This window comes from Papaver somniferum, chromosome 3 (genome assembly GCF_003573695.1).
Source record: "Papaver somniferum cultivar HN1 chromosome 3, ASM357369v1, whole genome shotgun sequence".
In the NCBI taxonomy this organism is placed as follows: Eukaryota; Viridiplantae; Streptophyta; class Magnoliopsida; order Ranunculales; family Papaveraceae; genus Papaver; species Papaver somniferum.
Window position 1 is genome coordinate 133716149 of NC_039360.1, and position 15664 is coordinate 133731812.

The 15664-nt window shown below is 36.5% G+C and overlaps 2 protein-coding genes across 2 annotated transcripts; one reads left to right on the forward strand and one right to left on the reverse strand.

Annotated features, from left to right (window-relative positions):
* The first annotated feature begins 538 nt into the window (after window positions 1-538).
* Window positions 539-7509, forward strand: LOC113357428 (protease Do-like 2, chloroplastic). Its single transcript, XM_026600810.1, has 20 exons — window positions 539-776; window positions 858-989; window positions 1092-1216; window positions 1339-1402; window positions 1829-1873; window positions 2079-2186; window positions 2270-2347; window positions 2961-3027; window positions 3176-3234; window positions 3746-3845; window positions 3964-4043; window positions 4726-4782; window positions 4905-5008; window positions 5602-5689; window positions 5810-5895; window positions 6037-6061; window positions 6182-6253; window positions 6419-6469; window positions 6580-6640; window positions 6732-7509. The coding sequence occupies exons 1-20, from the start codon at window positions 564-566 to the stop codon at window positions 6974-6976; spliced, it is 1860 nt and encodes a 619-aa protein (XP_026456595.1). The 5' UTR covers window positions 539-563; the 3' UTR covers window positions 6977-7509.
* Window positions 7510-7870: 361 nt separating this feature from the next.
* LOC113357429 (superoxide dismutase [Cu-Zn]) lies at window positions 7871-10185 on the reverse strand. Its single transcript, XM_026600811.1, has 8 exons — window positions 10062-10185; window positions 9480-9568; window positions 9283-9384; window positions 9062-9157; window positions 8791-8822; window positions 8623-8698; window positions 8309-8362; window positions 7871-8200 (listed from the first exon to the last, which is right to left on the reverse strand). The coding sequence occupies exons 2-8, from the start codon at window positions 9553-9555 to the stop codon at window positions 8178-8180; spliced, it is 459 nt and encodes a 152-aa protein (XP_026456596.1). The 5' UTR covers window positions 9556-9568; window positions 10062-10185; the 3' UTR covers window positions 7871-8177.
* Between the last annotated feature and the right edge of the window lie 5479 nt (window positions 10186-15664).

Below are 15664 nucleotides of genomic sequence, written 5' to 3' on the forward strand. Positions count from 1 at the left end.
GTAAGAACCTTTTTGACTATTTGCAAGGAAATACCTCTCTATTTCATGGTGGAGCCAAGCAATTTGATTGAGGTTAACATGATTGCTATATCCTGCTTTAACTTTGTCGGATTTTTCTTTATTCCTAAAACCGCCAACAGAGAAGCAGATATTTTAATCAAAAAGGTAAAATCTTTTAACTATACTGTTAACTGGGTGTCTAGGACAATATTCGCCTATTGTATTTCTTTAAAAATTTCGGTAGATAAGTCCGATATTTGAAAAGATCTTTCATCTCATATATCAGATGACTCTATTTCTATTAAGCCACATGTTCCTAACACTTCAAGTTAGTCTTTGGAATGAATCACCAATTTACAAAAACAAACAAAAAAAAAGGTATCAGGCCCGTAATCCAAATAAAATGTTCCAGCTTTTTACTTCATCTAAATAAAATGTTACCATACAGAAGAGTAAAAGTAAAAAATGAAAAATAACAAATGGTTAAACTATAAAACCCGCCAGTAAGAAATAAAGAGGATAAGGAGTTCTTCTTCTGCAACTTCACACTCCTCTCTCTAAAAATGGCGATGGCGGGAATCAGCTGTTCTTCATTCCCAATCAAGACGCGTACAGACAAGCCTTACTATTCATTCTCTACTACAAAAACTTCTTCACCGTCTTCATTATCATCTCGTTTTCCAAATATTAAAACATTTTGTTCTTCAAATTCAAAAAAAACTTTTCATTCGAAGAGTAAAAGCAGTTCATTTTCTTATGGAAAATCAAGAGACGAGGTATTTAAAATGAACCCCAACTTAATTTCTCCTTCATTTTTCTCTGTTTCTTTCCTTACAATGTAATGTTTCTGAGTTTAGGTTTCAAAAAAGAAAACGAAAGATGAGAAAGGAGATTTGAGTCGGTCACAATCAGCTGTAATTAAGTCTGTTGGTACTCAGAAAAAGGAAAAGAAGAGTCTTTTTTATGACTCTAAGTCCAAAGATTCAGAGGTAATAAGAAGTTTTCTCAATTTTGAAGGAATCTCTCTTTGATATTTTATCAAACACCTTTTCCTTCATTTTGTGGTTTATTTGAGCTTCATTTTTCATCAGGTTGAGCCAGGAAATCTTCAAGTTGCAGCTTTCTTAAATGCTGTAGTGAAAGTGTACTGCACTCATACAGCACCTGATTATTCCCTCCCATGGCAAAAACAAAGACAATATACAAGCACGGGAAGGTACGTGTCTACTTCTGTATAATAACTACTAGTTGTCCTGCGTTGTTTTGAGATTTTACTACCATTGATACAATTTTCGTGCTATGAAGTCATTACTCAATAATGATTGTATGGTTATGCAGTGCTTTTCTAATTGGAGATGGAAAGCTTTTGACAAATGCACATTGTGTCGAACATGGTACACAGGTAACTTTACAATAGTTAAAAAAAATACTAAGACAAAGATTATCATCACTTCTTAGTTGTGCACGTCTATACATCTATCTTGGCCTTTAGAAGTAGAAGCATGTTCTAGAAACTGAGACAGGTGGACATAGTTGAAGACAAATTCATACACAAAAAACATAGTTACATAGACTTACTAAGCTAGTTGTTTGTATTGGATCATCTCTTAGTTCCCAAAATCACCAAGTGCAGTGAAATCCTGTCGCTTACTTTGGCATTTTTTTCTCGTGGAATTTATGTTCCATACTCAATAATCATTGAGTACTTACTGTAGGCAGAAAATTTCACACTTTTTTGTGGACTACATGCCGTTATGTGCTATATTTTGATATAGTACATATCTTGTCCTTTGCCAGGCTTGTTACATGATCTTTCTTATTTATGTAGGTCAAAGTGAAGAGAAGAGGTGATGACACCAAATATGTGGCTAAGGTATTTTTTTCTTTCTAAAATTCTGTATGACCCGGTTTCTTAGCTGAACTTTATAGTCATAATCTCCATAAAATGATTTGTTGTTGCTTAATTTCCTGCTTTCCTACATCTAAAGTCCTTTGAATGATAAGTGAAGATATTTAGTCTAAACGGTTCTGCTGAATCAATCATGTGTCACAACCAACCAATTCCTTCTAATGTTCAGGTTTTGGCCAAAGGTGTTGAATGTGACATTGCTTTGCTATCTGTTGAAAGTGAAGAATTCTGGAAAGGAGCCGAGCCCCTTCATTTCGGGCGCCTGCCATGTCTTCAGGTGTAACTCTTTTCTGTGACTTGTCAATATTTATATTGTCCTATGTGCAATTTGGATAAAAAAGTGATGATTTGAATGGGCAGGATGCAGTCACTGTTGTTGGGTACCCACTTGGAGGAGACACAATATCAGTGACGAAGGGTGTAGTGTCACGAATAGAGGTTTGATGAGTTACTTGAATCTTCATTTTCTCTAATGTTCTTTTTCTTTTTTTTATTCCCATGCCCTTGTTGGCTATCCCTTAATATTTCATGCACTTCAGCATACATCAGTTATGAGCTAGACGTTTCTGGCCTACCATCTGTTTGGTTTATGTTTCTTTTTTTGTTGCATTCACATATGTAGGTAAAACAGTTTTGGCCAAGTTAAAATTTTCCAACCAGCGATTTTTTGGTGGAAACTAAAATAAGTCGAAGATCTAAAGAAATACCCTGACTGTGGCTCATGTCTATCTATCTGTATAATATAACACTTTGCAGTTTGCACACATGCAATCATACTGACACAATCTACTGAGCACACTTATGTGTACACTAGCATAACAGCAGTGATGCTCAAAATCTGATTACGATGCAGGGAACATTTCCAAGTTTGTCTACGAAGGATCGATTCCGTGGCTGTAGTGTTTAGTTTTATTATATTTGCAGTAGTATCAACTTGAGATGTCTGCATGTACTGTTTACTACTTGAAGCTAGAAAAGTGTCGATTGAGTTGCATCATGCTAAACTATAGTAAAAAGAAAACAATGTGGTTTTCTAACTTCTATTTATCAGGTTACTTCATATGCACACGGTGCTTCTGAATTGCTGGGTATTCAAATTGATGCAGCAGTAAATCCTGGTTAGTGATGCTCATAAACTATTGATTTTTATTTGGTTTATAAGAAATTCTAGACCACTGCACTGGCTTACATTGCCTGCTTAAACATTCTGATGCTCTCATCATCTGTCACCTATCTCAATTGCTCCATATTATGAATCCCTTGTAGGAAATAGTGGTGGTCCTGCCTTTAATGACCAAGGGGAGTGCATAGGGGTCGCATTTCAGGTAAACTTTGACATTTAATTAATTTTCTTGGGTGCAAATAACAGTGACTGTGCTCTGTAGGACATGATAATTCCTGTTATTTTATATGCCCTGGTGTTGTTGCTTGGCTGCTATTACATTCTTTTGAAACTCAGAGGCTATTCTAAGAAGCAGTCATCTGCAGAACCGTAAAGCATACTAAATTTAAGAATGACATTGAGCAGAGCTTTTATTGACATTGAGCAGAGCTTTTATTGGCATATGTACACAAAAATGCAAATATTCACTGTAAACAATGCCATAGAAAGAACTATGGAACTTTTAACTATAGTGGGAGCTAATTTATGAATGCTTCGTGCTAGGCTACTTTTAAGTAATTTCTTCTCTTCATCATGATTGTAATCCAGGTATTACGGCATGCTACTTGAAACTTGGGAGATTAACATTATATTCTGGCTAAAGAAATTTGAAATTGTTTTGTGGAAAACATTACGTATGTCAAAATAAGATTCTTACCAAATGCTTCATTTAGGTATACAGATCTGATGATGCTGAGAATATTGGATACGTTATTCCCACCACTGTTGTTTCTCATTTTTTGGATGACTATGAGAAAAATGGGAAGTATACTGGTGAGGAACTATTCCTGAAAACATTGCTTTTGTAACATTCTGTTACTGTGTGAAAGTCTTCCATTACATGGTTGATGACCAAAAGAAATACTTTGGTATTTTATATGTTATTTTTCAGGGTTTCCTTGCCTTGGAGTGTTGTTGCAAAAGCTGGAGAATCCAGCACTTCGTACATGTCTTAAAGTACAGTCCAATGAGGTATACTTCTCAATTATTTTGAACATTGACTTTCATATTCTTGAATCCATCATTATGATTAAGGTGTTTCGCTTGAGTGTAAGACTGCTTGAGAGGAGTTGCCGGTTCAAGTGTCTTTATTTGAGTAATTGTTTATCAGGTTTTATTCGTTTTTATTTTCTGTACTTGGCAAGTCATAACTCCTATGTTTGAAATGTCGGTGTGACGTGATGGGTCTATGGGGTAAGCAGAGCAGATCTAAATTCCCTCATGACGTTGAAGAACTTCCTCACGAGAGGTCTGACCTGTTGGTAAGGAAAGAGGATCTACAAATAAGGATCATGTCCTTGGTCACCGTCGAAACAGTAGTAGTGTACTGATCACGAACAAAATGGTGAAATGAGCAGAGAAAAAAGAAATTAGGTGTGAGGGATCATATGCATTTTGATTTGATAAATGTCCAAATAATGGAAATCTCATCTGCCACTTTTAACAGCTTATGGTCATGAACATTGCAGTACATAACATGTAGCTGCATACTAACAAGTGTTTGTCATTGCGTTCTCTTCCTATGTCACTTACACAACATACATACAGCTTACTGATCAGTCTTCATGTTTTCTTCCAAGGACAGATAATGTATACATCGATCTTCTTTCCCAAATTATTATGTGCTTTATCCATGAATTTGTTTGTATTGCAGGGTGTCCTGGTGCGGAAAATTGAGCCTACAGCTGATGCATATAATGTTTTAAAGGAGGTACAGATCTTCAATTTAGAATCTAACAATTTCAAAGATTGTTATGATGATCTTGTTTACCTCAATATTCTACAAAAGAAAGAACTACAAAACTAACATTTCCATATATTGATCTTTTTCAGGGGGATGTTATTGTAAGCTTTGATGATGTTAGTGTAGGATCTGAAGGAACAGTGCCTTTTAGATCAACCGAGCGCATTGCATTCCGCTACCTGATTAGTCAAAAGTAAAAGATCCTATCCACCATCAACAAAAGTATCATGTTTTTGATTTATCAACTTATGAAGAAGTATCATGTTGGTCGCACATTCCTATGTACCTGATGCATCTTCTGGTGCTGAGACCATAGTCACCAGCTGCATTAGGTAACATGCATGCACCAGTACTGTTCTTAGGAGGAAACCTTGTCTTGAATTTTGATTTCCAGTAGACGCTAATTTCCCCTGCAACATTATAGATATGCACCTAACCAAGGACTAGGTGCTACTTTTCATGACTAATCAGATGTTATGATTTGATCCCTTGATCTCTGTTGAGACCTGTTACGTAACTTGTTCCTAGTTCTGCTTGGTTTAGTGTTCTAGTTCTACCATTTAGAAGTTTTACTGTAGAACCAAGCCCAAGCGCGCTGCATATGATCTGTCTAGTGTAATGCTACTTAGGACGTCCATAGACTCTATCCACTGGGTTGCTTTACATATCTCCTCTCAGTTGTGAATTGGTGGTAGTCTCAGAATACCCAACCTTCACAAACCCGTGTTCTTTTAAGTTGCTGGGGTAAATTGCTGGTTCTGGATCAAATAACATTTGTGTGCTCAGGTTTGCAGGTGACACAGTGGAGATTGGTATTATTCGGAAAGGAGCCTTCATGAAAGTTCAGACCGTCGTAAATCCACGTGTGCATTTGGTATGTCGTAAAAACTTTGTAAACATGTACCTAGAGGCAAATTCCTCATTCGTTAAGAAATCATAACATTTCCATTACCATGTCTTTGATACTAATTACATTGGTTATGGTACATGTCAGGTTCCTTATCACATTGAAGGAGGCCAACCCTCATATCTGATCATTGCCGGTTTGGTGTTCACCCCTCTTTCGGAACCGCTCATTGAGTAAGTTGCGAATGATAATGGAAGCCGGGTTTGCATCATCATTAAGAGTTTATTAGTAGTAATATCATTATACGGATGAATACTCCATTGCAAAAAATTGTATTATACAATCCCTCTTACGTTCTGTTATTTTTTTTACAGTGAAGAGTGTGAAGACACAATTGGGGTAAGTCTTACAATAGATGACCTTCACCTTTCTATCGCTGATATTGCAATCATTTTCGTATAACTTGTTGCTGATATCAATTCTCCCAAAGTTTGATGGAATCTTTCTCTTTTTCATCAGTTGAAACTACTTGCAAAGGCTAGATACTCTTCAGCGAAGTTCAAGGGAGAACAGATTGTCGTCCTATCACAGGTAATTGCTTCATATCTTATCCATCAACTGCTCTGAGTGAACTCTTTTATTAAACTGGAAAATCATGAAAGCTTATCATTCTTTCTCACTGACGTTTTTCTTCTGATAAATGGTATTGTTTCTTTCATGTTATTTCTGCTTTTCTCATGCACTTATATTTCATAGGTCTTGGCAAACGAAGTGAACATTGGATACGAAGATATGGGCAATCAGCAGGCAAGTCCTCGATCTTGTTCCTTCTTCGTTTTCTTAAATCACACATCTTTCTGCCAGCTTTTGCTGTCTTTCATTTTTCTTAAAGATGGATTATTAAACTAAAATTACAGGTCTTGAAATTCAATGGGACTCGAGTAAAAAACATATCTCATTTATCACACCTCGTCGACTGTAAGATTCTCAGCTTTTTTTTCATTGCGTTTTCTTTCTTCAATTAATATTAGGCCTTACCAATTGTTCATCCATGTTTTTTGGCTTACAGCATGCCAAGCCAAATATTTAGTCTTTGAATTCGAAGACAACTTTGTTGCTGTTTTGGATCGGGAGGCTGCTACAACTGCATCTCCTTGCATTTTAAAGGATTATGGAATTCCTTCAGAAAGATCCTCTGATTTATTGGAACCATATGTAGATCAGCCAGAAGAGAACTGGGGAACAGATCAGGACTTGGGGGACACACCCAACTCAAATTCAGAGCTAGGGTTCGATGGCCTTCTATGGGCTTGAAATTAAACAATGATAACTACAACTAGTTTCAAGATTCTCTCTCTGAGGTCTGCAAAATCGCAGCCTGCGGAGAAAGCTGATGGCAAATGTATATGCCTCCTGCGGCATCCTTGTGCTATAGTTATTGAGTCATTACTCTCCAAATTTTTATCAGTTGGGGGTGTAAATGTAGGCCAAAGTTTTCCAAATCATCCCTAGATTATTTCGGGGAACTTCGCTTCAGCGCTTTGGCTTTGCAGAGTTTTCCATTTATCATTAGATTACTTCGAGGACAGTACATCAGGTCATTGAATTCACAGAGTATTCCATTTATCATTAGATTTTTAGGGGAAAGTCCTTCAGGTATGGTCTTTGGCTTTGCAGGGAATCCCATGTATCATTAGATTATCTAGGGGAAAGTATGTCAGGTCTTTGGCTGTGCAGAGTTTTCCCATGTATCACTAGATTTTTTTTGAACTTCATATTCAACAAGAACACTTCCATGGATTCAATTAAAGAAATAAAAAGATAGCTAGATCTCAGGCCTATTGCCATCTTTGTTCTTTTTGTTCTATGGTGTCTAAGCTTTTCAGTAAGATTTCTTTTATTCGATGAAGAGCGGTATCGGTAAAATTGTAAAATTGGGGCACATGAACGATCAAGTGGACGACTCTGCGGAGACAACGCTACTCCCACACAAACTATACAATTGACAATTGTTGAGACAAATAGTTCGTGAAAATATTACTTATTTGTTCGTGAAAATATTACTTGGAAAAAACCATGGCCGCTAACGGGGATACCAATTTACTGGGGAAATAAGAATAGGAAAAAACCTGGGATTTGGTACGTAAACTGGTACCCCTGTTAGCAATGTTGGAAAAAACCTGCATATTATTTAATCTTTTGGATTTCCGAAAGGGGTTCATATTTAATCTTTTGGATTTTCAAAAGGGGTTCACCTAATAGAGTTGTCGGCCTATGTGGTGTTTCAAAGAGAAACCCAAGGCAATGGGATACAAATGAAATTATATCAAGCACTGCTACACTGATGAAATAAGAATAGGAAGGTGACAGAACAGACAACACCACCAAGTTCATGATCTCAACAGTAGTTCAATAAAAGTTCACATGCACCTTCTTTTATTCCCACAGTACAATGGTAAATCCTCTATTCAACTACTACATATAACAGGTTTACCAGCACAAATCTGACAAGTCATCAACCTGAAAGACCGATGATACCTACAAAAAGTTACAAATGAGTTAGTCATAACGAGTAAGATGAAGAAAAAAAAATGACTACTGAACGAGCAAAAGTTTGGAATTTGCGGAGAATTAGGTAGGCCTTACCACAAGCAATTCTTCCACCAGCATTTCCAGTGGCCAAGCTGAGTTCATGTCCACCTGATAAGGAAAAATTGCAGTTCATCTAAGTAACACCTTCAAACGGAAAAAGAGAATAACAGTTGCCAAAAAATAAAACAGAAAAAAAGAAGACAAGTGTTTAACTTGCAAAGGCAGTGTGCATGTTATCATTTCAAACCCGAAATTCTGATTTTCATCAGACTTGGTCAAAACTGTTTTTTTTCAAAGAAATCATAGCAATCGTAAATCAAAATCTAACAAATGAAAACTAGAATTTCAGGTACAAAAAGAGAGATTACCCTTTCCGAGATCATCAGGGTCAGCATGTACAACAACAGCCCTTCCAATAATGGAATTTGGCCCAGTGAGAGGAATCTGCAAATATTAACAGAATTGAGCCAAAACATTTCATAGATTTAAGGATCTCGGTGACACGAATAGAATGGATATATAGAGCATGTATTCACCTGCTTGTCGACAATGTTCACATCAACTTTACCTGAAACACAAATGCATCACCAAAAATCCATTAATGGCTACAGAATGCGTAAGCACAACAAATGGTTTATTAACAATCAATTCCATTCGCACATCAAGATTTTTTTTTTTTTGACACGGATTCACACATCAAGATTAACCATATCAAATAGACAGATGATTTTCAAGTACAAAGGTATCTATAGTATGACATTAACAGAATGTGACACATGAAAATCGAAGAAGGCAAGGGAAACACACCATCTTCACCCACAGTGAGGTTTCCAAGATCACCAGCATGACGCTCTTCATCTTCAGGAGCACCATGGACTTTACCAGCAGGATTAAAATGTGGTCCTGCATTAGAAAGATCAAGAACCATTTGTGAATTAGCTACGACCTAACCACAAACAATACAAAGTAATACTAGTATATTTTTCGACTTCCTGATCATTCTTGTAATTTAGCAGCGAACACGTTACCAGTTGACATACAACCGTTGGTTGTGTCACCAAGGGCGTGTACATGGAAACCATGCTTTCCAGCTTTAAGACCAGTAATAGTTCCAGTTACATTGGTTGGCGCTGAACAAAATTACAGCCACTTTCAAAATCAGTTTTACACTTATATAAGGGATTAAGCTACTACAATTCATGTTGTCTATTTTCAATTCGCTTACCATCTCCTTCTTGGGTAAAGTAGATGGTGCCGTTGACACCCTCACTGCTGTTAAGAACGACAACTGCTTTCACCATTTTTAAGTGTGATCTGTTCAAAATTCTCAATTAGCTAGTGATACACAATAAAAAATTCCTGCAGTGGAAATAGCAATTTCCACCTTGCAGAATGAATTTAAAGACAATTCGGTTCACATGCTTGCAAATCAATACTTGGGTAAAGCTAAGTACCAATTAGGAACTTAGATTTAGTTCCAATATTCTTCATTCTTAATTAGAAGTAAACAATCTAATTTTCAATCCAAACTCATCAACTAAGCAAGCAAAAAGATCTGGACAAATAAAAATGATAAATCAAATAAGATGATCATCAAATTATAAAGACAGACCCTAGATCTAACAATTCAGAACAGAACGAATATATCACACAAAAATTAAAAAATAATTAAACAAAGATTCTATGGCTTACAAATCAAGTTATATCTTCTTAAATATAACAAGATGAAAAGAATCTAATTCTAGAAAGAAAGAAGAAAAAATATATCAAGATGAGATCAACATAAACCCTAGAAAAATCTGATTACCTCAGAGCACCCCTTAACACGAACAGAGAAGTTTAGAGAAAAAGAATTAAGAGAGAGTGAGGAGAGGAAGGGGACTGAAGGTTGAGGAAAAAGACGTGGGAGAGATGAATGACTGCTTTATTGGTGCTATCCATGTGAGATATTCCTATTTTGCCCCTATCTACTTCTGTTCGTAGTAGGTAAAAATTGGTGTTAATTCTCAAATCTATCCACCAGAAGAAACACTCCTAAATCCATACCGCCCTATATGGCTGAGAATTACGCATTTTTGCTTGCACGATTTAATTCAGTGTGAATTGGTTTAGAACAGTACGGATCAAGTCATTGTACGCGTCTGATCTGATAAATTCTTGTGGCCGAATACAGACAGGTAAGGGGTAATAGAGTAAAAGTTAAAAACTAAGGGCATTACATTTACGTGAATTCAATGGATCGAGTGGTGGCAAGATGCACGTGGTATTCATTTATAGAGCAAGATTCTGGTCACAGATATTGCGCGGCTGGACCGACCACCTTCACAGTATTGTCCACGTCCCTTTTCCTCGAGATTTAGGTATTTGTCATCACCAGATTTGCAGCAGTACACATGTTATGGTGCACCGAACCGAATGTTGATAGAAGCAAGTGTGGTATGGGTCTAAAAAAAAAAACTCTTGAAGGTCGATATAAATAGTATCGACCAATTGCACTTAGGCCTATTTCCATGCACATGCCAAAAAAAAAACACTGTTTGGCGTATTCGGTGGCATGGTAAATCAATTGCGCCACTATGAAAAAAACCCAGAGCGACCGAGTTTCTGGCGAGCGTTATTAACAACAACGCTGGGGATATTATGAGTATCGCTAGCGTCATACATCACATCGCTCGATATAAATAGTATCGCTGCCGATATTAAGATTATCGACCAGTAGATATTTTGCAACGGCTATTTCCCACCTATTGGTTCTTATATATACGCCCTTGTATTTCTCCAAGTTACTCACACCTACTTCTACCTATATTTCACCAATTTCTCTATCTCTATTCTCATGTTAAATTTCACAATCATCAATTGCGAGATCCAGTGAAGAGAGGAATGTTATTATGAATCGGTTTAGATTACAATAAGAAATGCATCGAAGGAGGTTGCAAGAACTTGATGATGAGGAAGCTGAAGATAATCAACTAATCGACACTTTGATGTTTGTACATACATGCCAAATACCTAGAGTTCCAGAGCCACAAGAAGTATTCTCAAGAAGGTATACGTATCAAGGGAGAGAATTTTACCATCAGAAATTGATGCATGATTATTTTCTTTCCAATTGTGTGTACTCATATCAAAATTTTCAAGGTCGATTTTGTATGCCTCGTCATCTGGTGATAAAGATTATTGAAGAGCTTTGTCGAGTAGAACCTCAATTTAATTATCAGTTTGATGCACTCAATATTAGAGGTCATAGTCCTGAACAAAAAGTTACTTCGGCTTTAAGGATTCTAGGTTATGGCACTCCAGCGGATGCGAACGATGAGTACCTTCGTATGGGTAAAACAACTTCATTCACTTACCTTTCATTGTTTTGTGAAGTAATGATTAATCATTATGGTCCAGCATATTTACGAAAACCAACCGAGGAAGATGTTAGACAAATATTGAGCGAGAATGAGGAAAGGGGATTCCCAGAAATGCTAGGTAGTCTCGATTGTATGCATTGGGTATGGCAAGGATGCCATGTTTATTGGGCCGGTCAATATAAGGGTCATCATCTAAAACCAACAGTTATCCTTGAAGCTGCTGCTTCTTATGATTGTTGGATATGACACGTTTTTTTTGTCTTCCGGGTTCACAAAACGATATCAATGTTTTGCACAAGTCGCCTCTATTTGAAAATCTGAAGCATGGAATTTGTCCCCAAGTCCGTTTCATGATCAACGACCATCAATACACTCATGGTTATTATCTTGCGGATGGTATCTACCCAAAATGGTCCAGATTGGTTCAATACTACCGTCAGCCTCCTGCCGGTGCATTGGGTCGTTCATACCGGCATTTTAACGATGCCCAAATGGCATTGAGGAAAGATGTGGAACGAGCTTTTGGAATTTTGAAGAGGAAGTTCGCTATCATTTGTGGCCCATATCGTGGGTTGAGTCCTCGTGAAATGCACAAGACTATGCTCACTTGCATAATTCTTCATAACATGGTAATTCAGGAAACCCATCGTGATTCGGAGTGGACTAACTATGAAGATAAAGATTTGAGGTCGGAGATTCAACCAGAAAGAGGCGTCCCTGCAAGGAATTATGCTCAAATGACTAATTATATTCATAACCGAAATTTGTATGACAGTTTAAGAGATGATCTGAGATTGAATCTTTAGGCAAAACATGGAAGATAATGAGTTATGTAGATTACTAAGTTATGTATTTTAATTTAAGTTATGTCTTTTAATTTGAGTTAATGAGCAAGAGACTTATTTAAGTTAACGAGCAACAACATTTCAAATTAATCAACTTTTTATTTCAAACTAATATTGAGTAGAATGCAACAACAACGTATCAAATTAAAATGCAATACTTCAAATTAAAACTTAAATTAATACATCAATCATCTAGAGGAATTACTACATCAAACTCATCATTAGTTCCCTCCTCATCATCATCACTATTGTTAGTAAATCCAGCTTGTTGTTCAATCCGTGCTTGAATCCTGTCAAATTCGATTTGCCACACATGTTTCTGTTGGGCGTTCATAATTGAAGTGTTAGCTTGAAGAATGTTATGCTTGTCATAGTCAAACCCAAATTTTTCTTGAGAAAGACGTCTTTTTTTACTCTCCCTGTTTTGAAATTTCCTATCAATTGCTCTTTGCTTCTCGACGGTCTTTTGATGTTCCATAAACTCCATCATGTTAAATCCACTGGAACTCCCTCTTTCTTGAGCTAATTATCTAGCAAGTCTTGCATTATTCCTCCCTGGAAGTGTTCTCTTACCATCATCATAATTATTAAAAGTTAAGTTCTCATTTGGGTTTCTTGCATTATCTGGTGAAAAATTTGATAGACCTGGTGAAAATGGTGAAGAATTTGGTGTTGAGGGAGAAGAATTATATGGTAACTTTTTAGGTACTTGTTGATTAGTTGCTAAGAAATCTAAATTATATTTTGAAATTTGATAACAACTTTCGTAAGCGAACTGTTTACCATGTTTTCACTTCCAATCTGTACAAACATGTCTTTCAAAATCAACATCCACCTGACCACTCTCCTTGCCTCCTCTCTTGGCTTGCATTATCAATGCAATATAAGCGGCTACTTACCTGTTGATTACAATGAAGTGTTTAGCCAATCCTTTTGCATCGCGACCATTGATGTTCATGGTTTGTTCTTCATATTTACGAAATATATTTTTCCACATGGTATTACCATGTTGTTATGCACCATGAATACAATCTTGGGTAAAAAAAACATAATTACGACAAACGCATTCATCTTCTATCATGTTGTATTTTGCACCACGGACTTTGATTTTTTTACCTTTGCCTTGACTTTGAGATTGTGAATCCATATTACAAGAAATAAAGAATTGTAGAGAAGGTGTGATTGTTTTAGATTTGAAGAAGAAGATTGAAGGATTGAGAAATTCTAGAGAGATTTAGAAATTCTGGTGTGAGTTGAACTGAGTTTGAAATTTGGTATTTATAGATGGAAAAAATGGTAGCCGCTGAATGAAGATCTGATAAGCGATGGTCAGACCGGCGAGCGACAGCTTTACTAGCGTTGGCGCTGTAATTACCAGCGAGTGTGATTATGACCCTCGAGCGATGAATTCTCTATCGCTCGCTGGAAACTCCATCGTGTATGCCTATATGTTATTTCTGACATATAGGCATATAGGTTTGGCAGTTTGGCATACCCATAATGGGTGCATATATGTCAAATATCATATTTTGGCATGTGCATAGGAATAGGCCTTAATAATCAAAGAGATTAACCTTCATCCAGAAGCATTGAGGATTTAAATATTTTATTCAAAATACCTACATAAAGTAAACCCAAAACACTAACTCAACATTTTGATAAATATTAATGAAAAATCTCTCGAATGATATGAATACAATAATGTATTGTTTACAGATTAACAATAATACATACTTCAGGTGAAAACGAGTATGTATTAAAAGATATACAACATTTATATAGTCGATAAATCTTTGAAACTATGAAAACGAATATATCTGCGCGTACCATTTCTTCTGATTACTGAAAGACTGAGGTGAAAACGAGTGAGCACATCATCATGAGGGGGTGCTCAGTGGAAACAAATACAACTTCCAGGTGATCACTCACATGCTTCACAGTTGTACTAGAGAAAAACAATTAAACATATTTTACATCCAACACAAGGCAGAAGATCCAAATTCACTCCCCATATATTATTCCAGTCAAACAATACCTATGAAAATTCATCCCCAGAAACAACAACATCTCAGAGCACCAAAATAGTCATTCATCACTCTCTTAGCATCAAAAATAACAACATCTCAACTTACCTCCATTATCAACTGGATGAAACTAAAATGCACACCCACACAACCTGTAATAATCTATAATTAATCCCTTAACTCATCTAGATCTTCAACACATCTTTCTTGCAACAACATCTATCTTCTAGTTATAGTAACATCAATTCTTCATTTTTGATTCAACAACAAGTGCTCAACCCTAAAGTCCCTAACTTGAGATTCGATTATCCTAAAAATAAATAAATTAAACTTTCTATATATAACCATCTATACCTCAATTAACAGCAAACCCACTATGTAATCAATCAGTTTAACATCAATTTCATACGGAATATCAAATAAATTGAAAACCCTAATTTCACTTACCTTTCTCTGTGTTTTCTAGAGCGTAATTAGTTTCAGCACCATCACCTCCTTCCTCAAATCATCAAGCTTCTGATGGATCGCTCAGACAAATTCACGCTTAAATCCTTGAAATTGAGATCAACAGAGAGGAGACAGAAATCTCAGAGGAGAAGAAGAAGAAGAAGAAGAAGAAAAGAAGAAGAAAATGAATTTCTTCTCGAATAGTTTTGCGATAAAACTAAATGAAAATTATCGAGGCACCCGGAAAAATGGATACGGGAAGTTAAAAAGAGTTGATATAAATTGTTTCTAACTACGGTGCCCTGACACTACACCATTTTAGGGATTCGCAACGGAATAAGGACGTTGCTGACAGGGGTTGCAACGGCAGATCGACGTTGCAAAACACGGCGTTGCATTTTTTCGCAACGACACGAGCTCCGTTGCGACTCTCAGTCAGCAACGCGGATTCGCAACGGAAAGTGCCGTTGCGACGCTATTTATTCGCAACATAGAACTGTCATTGCTAAGCTCTTTCGAATTACAGGAATACCCCTATCCGGAACTAAATAATATTGGTTCTGGTTCTAATTTAGCAACAGAAGACGTTGCTAATATTTTGCAACATAAAAAAAGGTCAAGTCTTCATTGACCTGATCAAAATCCATTTCCCCCTTGCAGTTACCCAGTTCCCCAAATTCATCATTTCCACAGTCATTCATTCATTCAACATACAAAACTGTATCATATTAT

Bases quoted from the DNA above. Each gene is read 5' to 3' on its own strand.
- LOC113357428 (XM_026600810.1), top strand. From the start codon at position 564: ATGGCGATGGCGGGAATCAGCTGTTCTTCATTCCCAATCAAGACGCGT. The intron at 3,028-3,175 runs GTTAGTGATGCT...AATCCCTTGTAG, and splicing joins TGATGCAGCAGTAAATCCTG to GAAATAGTGGTGGTCCTGCC. The intron at 6,062-6,181 runs GTAAGTCTTACA...CTTTTTCATCAG, and splicing joins AGTGTGAAGACACAATTGGG to TTGAAACTACTTGCAAAGGC.
- LOC113357429 (XM_026600811.1), bottom strand. From the start codon at position 9,555: ATGGTGAAAGCAGTTGTCGTTCTTAACAGCAGTGAGGGTGTCAACGGC. The intron at 9,385-9,479 runs GTAAGCGAATTG...AATTTTGTTCAG, and splicing joins CTTTACCCAAGAAGGAGATG to CGCCAACCAATGTAACTGGA. The intron at 8,363-8,622 runs GTAATCTCTCTT...TTTCCTTATCAG, and splicing joins CCCTGATGATCTCGGAAAGG to GTGGACATGAACTCAGCTTG.